The sequence below is a fragment of the Nicotiana sylvestris genome, chromosome 8 (assembly GCF_000393655.2).
Source record: "Nicotiana sylvestris chromosome 8, ASM39365v2, whole genome shotgun sequence".
NCBI classification, from domain to species: Eukaryota; Viridiplantae; Streptophyta; class Magnoliopsida; order Solanales; family Solanaceae; genus Nicotiana; species Nicotiana sylvestris.
The window spans coordinates 188074862-188089048 of record NC_091064.1 but is presented as its reverse complement, the minus strand read 5'-3'; the positions used below and the strand labels follow the sequence as shown (position 1 = coordinate 188089048).

Below are 14187 nucleotides of genomic sequence, written 5' to 3'. Positions count from 1 at the left end.
TAGTACCTCCGGTTCATATCTTACTGTTACCAACTGCCTTCTGGTTCTTTTCTCCCTGCCAGATCAGATTTCAGTTTTCTAAGCTCAGACATGGAATGGACCTTTGGTGATAGCGACTTGATCTGACGTTTCTATTTCTCTTTCTTGCTTCTTTCTCATGTTGCCTCATGTGATCTGCTTCAACCTACCACAGAATAGCTAAATTATGTAACAACAGGGCAAACACCCATGCGATTTGTGCACATCGCGGTGCCTTCGCGCTGACAACTTTATAAGGAAGCCGTATTCTGCCAACTTCCCTTTTCCATTGTCTCTTTAAGCAAGCTCTTTTTGACTTTCATCTGCACCATCTTAGCCACTTGGGGTGACTCTGATTCTTTCTACTTCCTGCGTAATGGGACTCAATGCACGTTAGCCACTTGGGGTGACTCTGATTCTTTGTACTTCCTGCTGAATGGGACTCAATGCACAACGTGCATCCTTTGTGCTTCTCATCTACTCAGTGAAGTTAAATCTTTTATTCTACAACAACAACAACATATCCAGTTTAAAAGGTCGTCCTCGATTGTCTAGCTTCCTGAAGCTCAAAAGTCATTCCCACCATGTTGGTTATTGTGTTGCTGCGTGGCATCCTACTGTTTGAATTATTCATAAAAATCCTATGAGAAAGCACGGGAGAAAATATTATTGATTAATATTCTATGTTACAATGAGCCCTATTTATATGTATTCATAACACATAACTTACTCCTATAACCTATTACATAAGGGACTAGGACTAATTACATATATTCACATAACTATTCTAACATTCCCCTCAAGCTGGTGCATATAAATCATATTTACCAAGCTTGTTACATATATGTAGTTAATACGAGGACCAGTGAGGGACTTGGTAAAAATATCTGCAAGCTGATCATTCGACTTCACAAACTTTGTAGCAATATCTCTCTAGAGTATCTTTTCTCTAACAAAATGACAGTCAATCTCAATGTGTTTAGTTCTCTCATGAAACACTGGATTTGACGCAATATGAAGAGCAGCTTGATTATCACACACAAGTCCTATCTAACTTATCTCACCAAATTTCAACTCCTTGAGCAACTGTTTGATCCAAATTAGCTCACATGTCGCCATAGCCATTGCTTGATATTTTGCTTCTGCACTAGACCGAGCAACTACATTCTGTTTCTTGCTCTTCCAACTTCCAAGACACCAAATTTCCTCTTATTAAGACACAATATCCAGACGTAGAACGTCTATCAGAAGGTGATCCTGCCCAATCAACATCTGAGTAACCAACGATTTGCTCCTGGCCTCGATCCTCAAACAATAAACCTTTGCCTGAAGCTGATTTTATATATCGAAGAATGCGGACAACTGCATCCCAATGACTATCACAGGGAGAATCCATAAACTGACTCACAACACTCACAGGAAAGGAAATATCAGGTCTAGTAACTGTGAGGTAATTTAATTTACCAACCAACCGCCAGGAATATCTAAGGCATACTTTCGTTGTGAGATCACAATACCTGAGCTAGACTGAATGACCTCAATACCTAGAAAATACTTTAATCTGCCCAGATCTTTAGTCTGAAAGTGCTGAAAGAGATGTTGCTTCAATTTACTAATACCATCCTAATCATTGCCGGTAATAACATTATCGTCAACATAAACGATAAGATAAATACAAAGATTTGAAGCAGAATGCCGATAAAACACAGAGTGATCAGCTTCACTACGAGTCATGCCAAACTCATGAATGCTTTAGACCATAAAGGAACCGGCGCAACCGACATACAAGGCCACTAGACTCCTCTTGAGCAACAACTCAAGGTCACCGTGAAGAAAAGCATTTTTAATGTCCAACTGATAGAGAGGCCAATGACGAAAACAACCATGGATAGAATAAGGTGGACTGATGCTATTTTATCCACGGGAGAAAAATATCACTGTAATCGAGTCCAAATATATGAGTATACCCTTTTGCAACAAGACGAGCCTTAAGTCGATCAACCTGGCCATCTGGACCAACTTTGACTGCATACACCCAGCGATAACCAACAGTCGATTTATCCGGAGGAAGAGGAACAAGCTCCCAAGTACCACTCGTAGGTAAAGCAGACATCTCATAAATCATAGCTTGTCGCCACTCTGGATGAGATGCTTCACCTGTAGACTTAGGGATATAAACAAAGGACAAAGATGATACAAATGCACAATGGGATGATGATAGACGATGGTAACTTAAACTGACATAATGGGGATTAGGATTAAATGTGGACCGTATACCTTTTCGTAGTGCAATCGATTGACTAAGAGGAGACAAGTTCGCAGTATTAGCAGGGTCAGGTGCAGGATGTGAATCAGCTGGGCCTGATGCTGGGCGTGGACGACGATGATAAGTCAGCAGTGGAGCTGTAGAAGGTTGAACCAGATTAGGTGGTGGCACATGAGCTATAGTTGGTGGCACTGGACTAGGTGGTGGCACTGGAGCTATAGGTGGTGGAGCTGCAACTGGAGCTGTAGGTGGTGGAGCTGCAACTGGAGCTGTAGGTGGTGGAGCTGCAACTGGAGCTATGGAGGAAGATAAATGGGAGATAATGACTGAATCTCCAAAAGATGGAACTGGTAGCACCTCAAAAATATCCAAGTGATTACCTGGACCTGTGAAGTATGATTGGGTTTCAAAGAAGGTGACATTAGCAGACACAAGATACCGCTGGAGGTCAGGAGAATAGCATCAATATCCCTTTTGCGTTCTCGAGTAACCCAGAAATACGCACTTAAGAGCACGAGGAGCTAAGTTATCTTTTCCTGGAGTAAAGTTATGAACAAAACCACGTACTCCCAAAGACACGGGGTGGAAGAGAGAACAAAGGTAAGTGGGGCAACAGGACAGAGAATGGAACTTGATTCTGGATAGTTGAAGATGGCATACGATTAATAAGATAGCAAGATGTAAGAATTGCAACCCCCCAAAAACGCAGCGGAACATGAGATTGTATGAGTAGGGTACGAGCAGTTTCAATAAGATGTCTATTTTTTCTTTTAGCTACCCCATTTTGTTGGGATGTGTACGGACATATGTTTAATGAATAATCCCATGAGAGTTTATAAACTGCTGAAATGGGGAAGACAAATACTCTAGGGCATTATCACTACGAAATGTGCGGATAAAACCCCCAAATTGATTTTGAATTTCAGCGTGGAAGGTCTGAAAAATAGAAAACAACTCAGATAGATTTTTCATCAAAAATATCCAAGTGCACCTTGAATAATCATAAATGAAACTGACAAAGTAGCGGAATCCCAAGGTAGAATAGACCCGACTAGGACCCCAAACATCTGAATAGACTAAAGTAAAAGGCGACTCTCTTCAATTATCAAGACGCCGCAGGAAATAGGAGTGGGTATGCTTACCGAGTTGACATGACTCACACTCTAGAGTGGACAAGTGAGATAAGTCAGGTACCATTTTCTGAAGTTTTGACAAATTGGGATGTCCCAACTGTTTATGTAATAAATCTGGTGAATTAGTAACGAGCCAAGTTACTGAAGGAAGACAAGATGCGAGCCCATGTGATTTTGCAAGGATAAAGTAATAAAGTCCATTTGATTCACGTCCGGTACCAATGATCCGCCTTGTAGTGCGTTCCTGTATAAAAACAAGGTTATCAAAAAATAAAACAGCAGATTTAAGTGATTTGACTAAGCGACTAACGGCTATGAGATTAAAAGGACTACCGGGAACATAAAGAAGTGAGTCTAAAGGTAAGGAAGGAAGTGGACTTGCTTGACCTATTGCAATTGCCATGATTTTGAGACCCATTGATCATTGTGACTGTTGGAAGAGATTGAGAATATGAAATACTAGTGAAAAGAGATTTATTACCAGAAATATGATCAGATGCACCTGAATTAATGACCCATGACTTAGAGCTTGAAGATTGGGAGACACAAGTCACACTACTATCTGTTTGAACAATCGAAGCTATCCTGAAGATGTCTTTTTACATGCTTTATATTGAAGGAACTCCATATAATCCGGTATAGAAACCATCGGAATTGCATTGGATCTAGTGGATTGTGAGTCAAAGGCTTGTGATACGAATGCCATTGTAATATTTATGCCGGAAAAGCAGTTTTTTTGGAGTTACTGTTCATGCCGGAAAAATCACTGTTTACGCCAGAAAAATATAAAAATGGTCAGAATATGATTTGAACTAGATGGGTAGGCTCGGAATTGTGAGGAGAGCAAGCAGTCCGGAAGGAGTTTCGCGAAAAAGTGGCCCACGCGCCGTTGCGTGGGTCAGAACCTTTGTCGAAAATTTTTTGTTGCCGGCGCGTGGTAGCTTTTCTACTGGAGAAATTTTAATGGGTTGGTCGCCGAGTGGTGATCTACCTCGTGGTGGTGTTGATTTTTGCACAACACCGATAGAAAGTGACTTTCACGTAGACAGGCCTTGGGTCACCGGAAAAATTGCACGATGACTAAGTTCTTTCTTCCCGGTTAACGCTGGAATGACGCACAACGATGTTTTCTCACTAATGCTCTGATACCATGTGAGAAATCACGGGACAAAATATTATTGATTAATATTCTATGTTACAATGAGCCCTATTTATATATATTAATAAAACATAACCTACCCCTATTACATTAGGGATTAGGAGTAGTTACATATATTCACATAACTATTCTAACAAATCCGAGCCATGGAATCTGCCACCGATGCTTGCATCAGGGTTGACTGCCTACTTCACACCCACAGGGTGCGGCCCTTCCTCGGACCCTGCGTGAATGCGGGATGCTTTGTGCACCGGGTTGCCCTCATAAAATCCTATATTTCTTTCGTTACTGGTCGTTATGACAATAGAACTTTGTTAAACTCCAGCTCACCATCTTTCCTCGGATAGAGTCATGAATTCTGAAAGAACTGCAGCCGTTTAATGTACGGATTAGGATTACTGATACATCTGTAAAAAAGAGACTTGAACAGAAGTGGCCGATCAGGGAATATCAAATTAAGAGGCTTTATTGTTATTACTTTGTTTTGATATGATAAATTCCCACTTTAGTCTTAGTGGAAATAAGGAGGTTTTATTATGATAATGTGGAAAAGTAGGCCCGAGAGTTGTTCTCTTTTGGATTCATTGGTTGGAGAAACATATAAGTACGAGTATTGACTTATCAATATACATGTGTTAGTCGTAGAAACTGCTTTGCATAAACTTGTGAGTTATAGAACATATTACCTTGAATTTTGGTGCATAGGTTTAGGGAGGTTGTATGCTAATTTTCTATATGATTGCCTGCTGGGGATCAATTTGGGGTAAATGTGTTACTAACTCAGCCTGTGAAATGAAATTTCATTCGTCTCAAGGAAACTCTAAAAACTACAGTTTTTTAACTTCTTGACCTCTCAGTTTGTCCAGTGTCAAGTTTGAGACCACTGAGTGCTCATTTACCTGCTCCTGATTGGTTGCAGATCTTCTAATCTACAACTCATCTGCAACAAATTGCTTTGCCTTTTTCTGGATTTTATGTCCATTTCTAGAAATGGCTGCATACTTTACCAGATTCTTTCTCTTATCTGCTGTCCTTCTTTTCTATTCCTTTGTGGTGTGACGGTTATTGATGTTAACGTGTTTTGCTTCTTACCATCTATCTAAAACAATTTATACACTTTCAATATTTTGTATTTTCCGTAATAATTATAATCTTCAAATAAACAAGAATGGGTTTTTTGTTATGCAAAAACTGACTTGCATGAGGAAAACTCTTCTTTATTTCTTTCGTTTGGCTTTAATAGTTATTCTTTCAATGCATTTCAGAACAATCTGGATGAGCTTTTCATGCTGATGCACTTCCTTGACGCTGGAAAGGTCAGTCCCACTACATGTTTCTGGCAAAGCTTATAGCACTAGTTTACTTGTTGAGTTGTCATGTGAAATATTCATGGGTCCTGATGTCGGATGCAGTTTGGAAGCTTGGAGGAATTCCAGCAGGAGTTTGAGGACATTAGTCAGGAGGAACAGGTTTCAAGACTTCATAAAATGCTAGCACCTCATCTCCTCAGAAGTAAGATTCTGAAACTTTTTCCTGCTTTTGTGATTGAATATTTGTTAGTTCGATGATACGGTTGGTGAAATGTATATCTTATCAGCTTTTCCTTTATCCTGTTTGTCATATTTTCTTTGTTGATTTCTGAATGTCATCCTAGCTATATCCTTGTAAAAGCCTTTCCAAATTGCGATTCATGTTTGTAGTAATATGAAACTTTTCATATTAAACATGAACTTTTGTTTTTGTCTTTGGACACTATTGTCATGTCCTTAGTCTTAAACTAAGCGCACGTGCGGCACTTGGCAATTCGCTCACGATCTTGCACACCCTGCTCACGTTCTTGCTATGCCAAGTCAACCTTACTACACTCAAGATCGCTAGGGAATGTTAGAACACATGAGAATTGCCAAAGGAAACTTTTGTAGTAGAGAGAACTTGATAGTTTAGCTTGGTTGATGAATTACAAATGAATGCCCCTATTTATACTAATCACCTATGGGCTAGTATGTAAATAATAATTGTTCTACAAGTCCTTCCATATTTACAACTAAGTCCCTTCTCTAGAATATTCTACACATCTAGATTCTTCTAAGGACTTTCCTAACAATTCTATAGGGTTCTAGGGTCTTCCTAAGGAAACCTCTATATTTCTCTAGAACCTTCCTACAAATGCATAAATATCTAGAACATTTCCAAGGAAATTCTCCATAGTTCTAGAATATTCCACCAAGATCTAGTCCCTAACTTATGTAACCCTTCCATATGGCAAAAATATATGCCAAGTGGCACCTACGTGGCATGATGATGTGGCGGGTCATGACACTATGGCTTATCATTATAGAATAAGCATTGCAGATTTATAATGGCCCAACAACAAGGAAATTTTCAAACTTCTCTTTTATCATTTCATTAGAAATTCTTATTAGGTTGACCTTTGCACCTTCCCAAATCAGCTGCGTATATTTTCCCAGCTGATTGGGGCGAAAGAATTGAGCTTCCTAAACATGTATATTCAACAATGCTTAGGGAATTTATGAAACAAAAATTAATATCAGCTCATAAATTCTTAGTGTGTAACTCTAGTTTTTGAGAATTATCATTTTCTTGAGAATTGTGTATAACTCTTAGTTTATTTTAGAAAGATTCATGAGGTAGGGCATGTTTCGAGAACATGAATTTAGTTAATTTTTCCTTGTGACATCTATTTTAGACTATTCTCAGTTGCGAGTTTGGTTTTTCAGGAGTCAAGAAAGATGTCATGACAGAGCTTCCTCCTAAAAAAGAACTCATTTTACGTGTGGAATTGAGTAGCAAACAGAAAGAATATTACAAAGCTATTCTGACCCGTAACTTCCAGATACTGACTCGCAAGGGAGGTGCTCAGGTGGGCCAATTTCTTGTCTAAGATACCCTTTTTGCTACAAAGGAATTCTGACCTTGTTGGATGTTTGTGTATCAGATTTCACTCATAAATGTGGTGATGGAGCTGCGCAAGCTCTGCTGTCATCCGTTTATGTTAGAAGGTGTTGAGCCAGAGGATAATAATGAGTTTACCAAGTATGTCATGTTTCTTCACAGTCATCTGCATGATTGTTAATTCTTGTTTGTTAAGATTGAGTTTTCGTGGAGATTTTAATGAGGGCTTTTTTCTTTTAGAGTCGGTCCTCTGGTTATGCAAAGCTCTTTTTAACCCTCTGTGACTACTCGTATTAAAAATTCACCTGCAATGCTACAAAAATGGCAGTTTTAAGTAAATTGTTGATGAAACTATACAAATACTTTTTTATGTATAGGTAATTTAAAGTTTAATCTCCTACATTTTCTTAAAATAGGAAATGCCACTTGTGAGCGCAATGTGATAGCCCACTTAAGCTCTGAAGGTGCAGACACACATTAAGTACTTTCTCTCGCTTTGGAGCATTAGGGTAGGCACCAAATCAATTATTGCAACGCCCATGACCTTCATCTTGAAGAGGGAAACAATAACCAGTAAATAACTCTTAAATCAATATATTCCTTGTTACGGCCAAGTTATGGATGTATATTTAGTGAAAAGAATAAAAAGTACAAAATTTAGTTGGCAAACAGTCGTTAATGCGTATTATAAAGTTAAAACTACATGGTTTGCAATTAGAAATTAGAGATTTAAGATGGCCGTTGAACTTGATTGATATGGTTTTTACTTCATATATCTTATTTATTGCAGGCTTTTCGATGCCTTGATTATATATATATATATATATATATTTTTTTTTATATGTATCGTTTCTTCCACTTCATTTTATATGATGGTGTTTGACTAGGCAGGGGGTTTAAAGAAGAAAGAAATACTTTTGGCGCATACCATAAGTACCCTTAGAATTTGTGGTTTTAAATATGCCATGCCATTTCTATTACTGTAAGAGCATGCTGTTAAGGGTAAAATGAGAAGTTTAAAGTTAAAGTGTTTCCAAATATACAAAGGTGTCTTATCTTTTTGGAATAGTATACGAAGGAAAGAGTGCTACACAATATAAAACAGAGGAAGTTGTTATTTTCTTGCATCTGTTTTTTAATCATTTTTTATTCATTTGCGTCTTTCTTCATTAGAACACCTTCAAATGCACTTTGTGCTTAAAGTCTCGATAGAACTTGATGCTTTTCGCCTTTGACAACTCTGGGTGTGTGGAGTTTGACATTGTTAGTGAGGGCTGAGAGTGGAGAAGGGGTGATATGGGATTATGAGGGAAATGTTCTTCATTGAACAGTAGAATGGCAGATGAAGAGGGAGGCTGCGGGCTTGCTTATGTTGAAAATCTTAAAGATGTTAAACTGGAGGGTGATTAGCAGCCTGGGAGGGATGGGGGACTTGCGGACCGAGGGTTGGGGATCATGAGGTGTGGTGGGCAAGTGGTTGGAAGGGGAAAAAGTTGGATATGGTTAAGTGGAGATGATGGCGTTGAGGAAGATAGGGATGCCGTTGGTTGCTTTCTGTAGGATAAGAGATGATGTGGCAGTTAAACTTGAGAAATGAGAGAGCAATGGTCCTTTTTTTTCTTTCTTTTTTCTAGTTCTCTCTCTCTCTCTCTTCATTTCTTTTCGGGTCAAAGTATTTTATTCTCTTTTCAGTCGCCTACTTTCTCTGGTTATTTCAATGTGCCAAATCTCCCTTGAAGTAAGTGGCATTTAAGATTCTTGTATTTCCCTTGGATGCCATCATAACTTTGACTGAAGTGCTACCTTCCAAAAAGAAAATTGACTTTTCTTATAACCGAGGATCAAAGAGGAGTTTCACATTGTTAGTGGCCCTTAAATGCAATAATCCACCTTTTGAAATTCCAAGTGTTAACTTATGCGTTGTCTCAGCAGTGTAACTCTTGGTGACCTAGGGAACAAGAACGGTGCCTATGGAGCTAACATAGTTTAAGAAAGTTCATTATGCTCTTTCTGTTTACCTCATATATATATTTGTTCTATGGCTTGTATTTATTTGACAGACAGCTGCTGGAATCTTCTGGCAAATTACAACTTCTGGACAAGATGATGGTTAGGCTTAAAGAACAAGGGCACCGAGTTCTTATATATTCTCAATTTCAGCATATGCTTGACTTGCTAGAAGACTACTGTAACTATAGGGTATGGATACAAACTAGTTCATTAAATTATTATTAGAGCTATTTCAAAGTCTGTCTTCTTTATTTCGAGTTTGGTACACTTACCTGGTAATTTTTCAGAAATGGCAATATGAACGGATTGATGGAAAAGTTGGTGGAGCAGAGAGACAAATCCGAATTGATCGATTTAATGCTAAGAATTCATCAAGATTTTGTTTTCTTCTTTCTACTAGGGCAGGGGGTTTAGGAATAAACCTTGCAACTGCTGACACAGTAGTTATTTATGACAGGTAATTTTATTGTTCCACTAGATTATCTCCTTTCCTCAAAAGTGGCTCCTTACAAAGCAATAGTGATGGAAATATTAACATAACTGTGTAATCCTGAATACACCTGCATGAGTTTTACCTTCTCGAGTAAATGGTATTAGACTATCTGTTATCAAAGAAGCATCATCCCTGTTAGTATTTTGTGCCGGAACAAAATAATCGAGTTTCTAATCTCCTGGATGAAACTTAGCCAAACTTTTGAAGGTTCTTAGGTAAAACTCTAAATCTTACAAAATTTCATCCGAGCAAGTCTTCATCTTTCCTTATCTCTATCGGCTGGTTTGTAGAAATTGAAAGTACTTTCGTACTACAAATTATAGTTAAAGTTTTCAAGTCTTAGGGTTAGCAATGCAACTGAGATGTCATTATCCCTTTTCTTAAGCTAAGCAATTCTTATCTTTACTTAACGAGTCTTTTGAGCGGCCCCTATGATCGTACTTTCCCTTTTCAGTCCATCTTATTGTTCCATTCTGATTGGGCTTTCTTCTTCCTCTTTATCTAGCAAGCTCAATTAGTGCTATTATTCTCTCTAGCGACCGACGCCACACATCTCTCATATGGCAACTACAGCAACACTTAGCTTCTTTTCGAGGACTCTTTCGGTGGCAGAATGACAAGATTCTGACAACTAGAGCTACAATGATGGTGCAAGGAAGAAGTTGGGTCAAGGTGTTAAGCAAATTAATCTAGGGGATGTAATGGTGTACCAGAGAAGTGGCCGAGTGTGTGACAGGGAGGAAGGGAGCTCGGCTAGGGGGGGTGGGGGAAAAGGGGATATTGTTACTTATGGAAGTTAAGATTCTTTCATGGAATGTGAGGGGATGAATGACTCAAACAAAATGGCCATCATCAAAGTCGGAGTTAGAGAGTGGGGTGCCAACTTAGTTTGTTTTCAAGAGACCAAAATGGAAGTTTTGTCGGATGTGGGTGTGAGGAGTGTCTGGGGAGGTAGTTGGGTGAAATATGACTGGGTTCCAGCAGCGGGAAGTGCGGGGGGCATTCTTCTTATGTGGGATGATAGGAGCTTGGAGGTAAAGGAGATTAAGAAGGGTGTTTTTTCTTTAGCAGCTCTTGTCAAAGATAGAGTGAGTGGGGTGGAGTGGGGATTTGGGGGAGTGTACGGACCGGTAGGAAAAGGGTCCAAGGTATCTTTCTAGGAGGAATTGGCCAATGTTGTGGGGGAATGGAACATTCCATGGGTTCTAGGGGGAGACTTTAACACTATTAGATTCCCAGACGAGTGATTATGGTGTAGTCTGATTTCGACGGCCATGGAGGAGTTTTCTGACTTCATCAATGATCACTTTCTCATTGATCTTCCTCTATCAGTGGAAATGTGTACTTGGGCCAGGGCGGAGGATTCCAACTCAAGGTCTATACTTGATAGATTTCTGATATCACTCTCCTGGGATGAGCTGGTGCCGAATGTACTGCAGATTCCTTTACCTAGCCTGACTTCGGATCATTTGCCTATCTTGCTAGATGGATCTAGAGGATGGGGGTGCGTGCTTCTTTCCGATTCGAGAACATGTGGTTGAAAGTGCCGGGATTTGGTGACAAAGTGAAAGAATGGTGGACAAGCTACGGGGTATTCGTCTTTCGAAGAAACTTAAATTGCTCAAGGGAGATATTATTAGATGGAATAAGGAGGTTTTTGGGAGGGTAGAGGTTAAAATGAGGGAGTTTATGCATGAATTGAGGGAATTAGAGAGAGGGGAAGGGGCGATGGAGTTAGATGAATCTGAGAAAGCGAGATTGGGGGAGGTTAAGAGGGAAATAGTCGAGTTAACAATAACTGAGGAGACTAGTTGGCGGCAAAAATCGAGGGCGCTCTGGTTAAAGGAGGGGGATTCGAATACCAAGTTTTTTCCACAGGGTTGCGGTTGCAAATCGAAGGAGAAACTTCATAGAGTCCTTAGTTGTGGATGGGACGAGGATTGAGGGAGAGGAGGTAAAAGGGGCGATAATGGGGTTTTCTGAGAAATTATACAAAGAGGAAGTTAGTTTGGAGGCCTACTTTGGGGTGAATAGAGTTCAACCACATAGGGGAGGGAGACAGTGAGTGGCTAGAAAGGGCTTTCGAGAAGGAGGAGGTGCACGAGGCTGTGTCGAGTTGTGCTGGTGATAAGGCCCCCGAGCCTGATGGTTTCTCCTTGGCTTTCTTCTAGCTCTGTTGGGACAACACCATTAAGGGGGAGTTGATGTAAGCCATTGAATACTTCCACGTGAATGGTGTTTTCGAGAGAAGTATCAATGCTTCTTTTATTACTATTGTGCCTAAGAAAGAAGGTGCATCTTGTATCAGAGACTACAAGCCTATTAGTCTCGTGGGGAGATTTTACAAGATTATTTCTAAAGTGCTTTCCAATAGACTCAAGAAGGTTCTTGACGTGTCTGTTTCATCCACCCAGAATGCGTTTGTGGAAGGTAGGCAGATCCTGGACGTTGCTTTGGTGGCAAATGAACTTGTAGATTCCAGAAGGAAAAATAGAGAACCCGACTTACTATGCAAGTTGGACCTTGAGAAGGCTTTCGACCATGTCAATTGGGAGTTCCTGGATTTCATTATGATGCGGATGGGGTTTGGGGTAAGATGGAGGGGATGGATCAAGTTCTGCATTTCCTCAGTCAGATTCTCTGTCCTTGTTAATAGTAGCCCGTGTGGTTTCTTTGGCAGCTCCAGGGGTCTCAGGCAAGGTGACCCCCTATCCCCTATGCTATTCATTCTAGTGATGGATGCCCTGAGCAAAATGATGGATCGTGCGGCGGGCGGAGGATTATGAGAGGATTCTCAGCTCCTATCGGGGTGCTCAGCCCCCGAAAACTCTCTCATTTGCTTTTTGCGGATGACACCCTGCTTTTCTGTGATGCCGATATGGATCAGTTGACCTACCTGAAGCAGGTCCTGCAGTGGTTTCAAATAGTATCAGGACTCAAAATCAACCTCGGCAAGTGTGAGATTTTCCCGGTGGATGAGGTTGCTAATATTGATGCTTTGTCTTGTGTTCTCAGATGTAAGGTGGGCTCTCTTCCCACTACTTACCTGGGTCTCCCATTGGGCGCTTCGCATAAGGATATTACGGATTGGAATCCAGTGATCGAAACGGTTGAAAAAAGATTAGCAGGCTGGCAGAAACGGTACTTGTCAAAAGGCGGTAAGGAAGTGCTTATTAAAAACACTTTATCTGGTATGCCCACCTATTACTTGTCTCTGTTGCAAGCTCCTGTGAGCATCATAGATAAACTGGAGCGAATTCAAAGGAATTTTCTTTGGGATGCGGCAGATGGAACTAGAAAGTTTCATCTAGTGAATTGGCAAACAATCACTTCCCCAAAGAAGTGGGATGGACTTGAAGTAAAAGATCTTAGGGTATTTAACAGAGCTTTGTTGGGGAAGTGGCTGTGGAGATACGGGGTAGAAGAGCATGCTCTATGGAGGGAGATCATAGTAGAAAAGTACGATTTGACGAGAGGGGGTTGGAGGACCAAGACAATCACAACACCTTTCGGGTGTGGCATGTGGAGGAGCATCATGAAGAATTGGGAAGCCTTCAATGGCAACATCACTTACAGGGTGGGAGATGGAAGGAGAATCAGCTTTTGGAATCATAGGTGGTGTGGAGAGGATACTACGAGGGTATCTTTCCCCCACGTCTTAAGAGGTTCAAACCAGAAGGAATTGACGGTCGAACAGATTCGCAAGGAGCATGAAGGGGGGGGGGGAGGGGTAGTATGAGACCTCTCATTTAGAAGGAACATGCAAGATTGGGAGATTGCGGAGCTCCAAGATTTGTTGGCACTGCTATATGGGCAAGACAGGCCCCAGCCATCTTGTGATTCTTGGAGATGGGGGTTGCGTGGCGATGGTTTGTTCACCGTAAATCTTTTACTAGAGTATGTTGGTGAGAGAGGAGGCCACTTTTCCATACTCCTCGATCTAGATTCCTAAGGTGCCCATGAAGGTGTGCTTTTTTGCATGGCTAGCGGTGAGGGGAGTGATCTTGACTGTTGAAAATCTGTGAAAGAGAGGAATTACACTTGTTAATTGGTGCTACATGTGTAAAAGCTCAGGGGGAGAAGTTGATCATCTTTTGTTGCATTGCCCTGTGTCCTCGGGTCTATGGAGGGCAATCTTGAATCTTTTTGGTGTTCAATGGGTGATGCCAAGCACTGTAAAGAAAATGTCATATAG

The 14187-nt window shown here is 40.5% G+C and overlaps 1 protein-coding gene across 2 annotated transcripts in view; it reads left to right on the top strand.

The window, feature by feature from the left end:
• LOC104246334 (CHD3-type chromatin-remodeling factor PICKLE-like) overlaps window positions 1–14187 on the top strand; it is a 59460-nt gene that overhangs the window by 12349 nt on the left and 32924 nt on the right. For both annotated transcript variants that reach the window (XM_009802142.2, XM_009802141.2), the window contains exons 11-16: window positions 5842–5892; window positions 5989–6088; window positions 7315–7457; window positions 7533–7630; window positions 9550–9688; window positions 9787–9956. In XM_009802142.2, the coding sequence (XP_009800444.1) occupies window positions 5842–5892; window positions 5989–6088; window positions 7315–7457; window positions 7533–7630; window positions 9550–9688; window positions 9787–9956 (701 nt within the window). The remainder of the gene's footprint in view (window positions 1–5841; window positions 5893–5988; window positions 6089–7314; window positions 7458–7532; window positions 7631–9549; window positions 9689–9786; window positions 9957–14187) is intronic.